Source organism: Puntigrus tetrazona, unplaced genomic scaffold (assembly GCF_018831695.1).
Source record: "Puntigrus tetrazona isolate hp1 unplaced genomic scaffold, ASM1883169v1 S000000586, whole genome shotgun sequence".
Lineage (NCBI taxonomy): Eukaryota > Metazoa > Chordata > Actinopteri > Cypriniformes > Cyprinidae > Puntigrus > Puntigrus tetrazona.
In genome coordinates, this window is record NW_025048217.1 from 22,501 (window position 1) to 25,000 (window position 2,500).

The 2,500-nt window shown below is 35.1% G+C and overlaps 1 protein-coding gene across 1 annotated transcript in view; it reads left to right on the top strand.

The window, feature by feature from the left end:
- The first annotated feature begins 1,488 nt into the window (after window positions 1–1,488).
- The window catches only part of LOC122334617 (2-acylglycerol O-acyltransferase 2-A-like), a 6,686-nt gene continuing 5,674 nt past the window's right edge, over window positions 1,489–2,500 (top strand). The window contains exon 1 of the mRNA XM_043232633.1: window positions 1,489–1,773. Within this exon, the coding sequence (XP_043088568.1) occupies window positions 1,680–1,773 (94 nt within the window). The 5' untranslated portion in view covers window positions 1,489–1,679. The remainder of the gene's footprint in view (window positions 1,774–2,500) is intronic.

A 2,500-nucleotide genomic window follows, 5' to 3' on the forward strand; every position in this document is an offset into this window, starting at 1 on the left:
GCTCTCCGGTTCGCGCACATCCATCGATCGCGTGCTGATCCGTCGCGCGCCTGCGTTCCGTGGACGTGAAGAGCGACGGAACACCGTGTACGAGAAGAACACAGCGTTACAGAACAACGTTTCACTAAAACGTTACTCATTCTTTTGATGTGCGTCCGTTCCATCCGCGCCTAAACGTGCGCTATATTTAGATATAATAGAATATTTAGATATTTTATCATAACAAATGGACACATTATTTAGCCACATCCTGATCTATGGGTCACATATATATATATATATCTCGTAAGCGCGTGAAGGCCAAGCAGGTCAGATGCTCTGTTGCTGTGTTCAGGACTCGGGTCACTGCTTTCAGCGGGTGAGGGTTTAGTGGGTGAAGACACATGGAGATCACGCCTGAACGTCGTGGAGAAGTATGGAGAGATCGAGAACTTTCCCCTCGTTGCAGTGGCTTCTGGGAACACGATGAACTCTGACCTGCTTGTGATGAAAGCGATTTCACGCAGACAGGCTGGGTCTTTTTGTAATAATTCAGAGAGGTGTTTGAGATCCTGAACTCTCAGAAGGAGATGTGTGTTTAAAGCAGCTTCTCTGGAGCTTCGCGGGTAGAAAAGAAAACGTTTCCAAACAAATCTGATCTGAGATTGTAAAATGAATATTATAACAGTGAAATATCGCATGGTTGTTCCACGATGACACGCAGGTTTGCTTCGTTTCTTTGACTTTCTTTCTTTCTAAAGCAGATTTTTAAAGCCACGTGACCAAAGGGAAAAATTAAACGAGTCATCAAAACTATATTTTAAGACTAAATATATATATTTGTAAGATTTCATTGATTATTCGCTTTTCATTAAACTCGTAAACTTCGCAGACCCGGTTTAGGAAATCGTGCTTTAATATAAAGTTTAATGCACTGATAAAAACAAATGCAATATATTTGATCAAATCCGTATCAAAAACTAGATAGTATTATGATTATGTGTAATTTAATGGATTATAACTATGTATATATATATATATATATATATATATATATATATATATATATATATATATATATATATATATATATATATATATATATATATATATATATATATATATATATATATATATATATATATATATACATATACATATATATATATACATATACATATATATATACATATATATATATATATACATATATATATATATATATATATATATATATATATACATATACATATATATATATATATATATATATATATATATATATATATATATATATATATATATATATATATATATATATATATATATATATATATATATTTACTTTTATGTTTTGTTGTTTAAGGAGTAAATAGTCAAATAACAGCGGAGTCTGTGATTTGTAATCCGCACGGCGCATGCGCAGTTACCTGTGCGATCCGCGCGCTCTGATTGGCGCGGGAGGGGAGGGGCGTGGCGGTGACGTCACGGGAGCGCTCGAGACTTGTGCGCTCGCCCGAAACACGCGGAACAGAGCCGCCTCCGAAACGCTTCACAAACACTTCATGAGGACCCGACGGACACGCGCCGAGCGCGCCCACGCCGCAGGAGAAGCGTAGTTCTCGGTGAAGAGTGTGAGGTTTTCGGACAGAAAGTGTGTGTGTGTGTGTGTGTGTTTGATTACAGCTGAGTGTGTGGAGATGAAGATCGAGTTCGCTCCTCTTCGTCTTCCTCTGCGCAGACGTCTGCAGACAGCCGCAGTCGTGCAGTGGGTCTTCAGCTTCTTAGCTCTGGGTGAGAAACTCACTTTATTCCAGAGAGACGTGGCCCTGGAGCACAGAACTACTTCATCTGTACACACAGAAATCAGTAGGATAGGAAGAAAAAATCTGCTGCTCACGACTTTAAAGGTGATTTTGTCAATATTTAGATGTTTTAGTGGAGATTAGTGGAAAGATGATTTCTTGAGCTCCAGAAACAGACAGGTTTTGTGCTCCAGGGTCACATTCTAGAAGAAAAGCTTAGCGCTAAACCGTGGTTTATACAGTAAAGCATTAAAAAAGGTGGATATTTGTAGAAATGGAGAATAGAAATGATTGTTTCTGGTAAGTTAAATCTTAAGAAGAAGTGTGATGCTTCAAAAGAAAGCAAACCTTTTAATTCCTTATAAAAACATATATGACACATTTAATTTTATGTATTTACATTTTTTATTCACATAGTGATTTGTTAAATTTTGTACAAAAAATGATAAGTAATTTACTCAGTTTTATTTGTCCTGACTTTAATGGAGTAAAAAGTACAATAACTAAAACATTTTTGAAAGTTTTTTCCTAACTGTAAAATATATGTATGTATGCTTTTTCAATGTGTTTATGAAATTAATTTACTCATATTGTCAAGACATTGAGTTCAGTGATAGGAAACCGCATAGATTAATGTAATAAAATATATTATAATAAAAAATGAAATAAGTGTAAAATGTAAAAATAATAATACACAATGAATAAATAACATAATA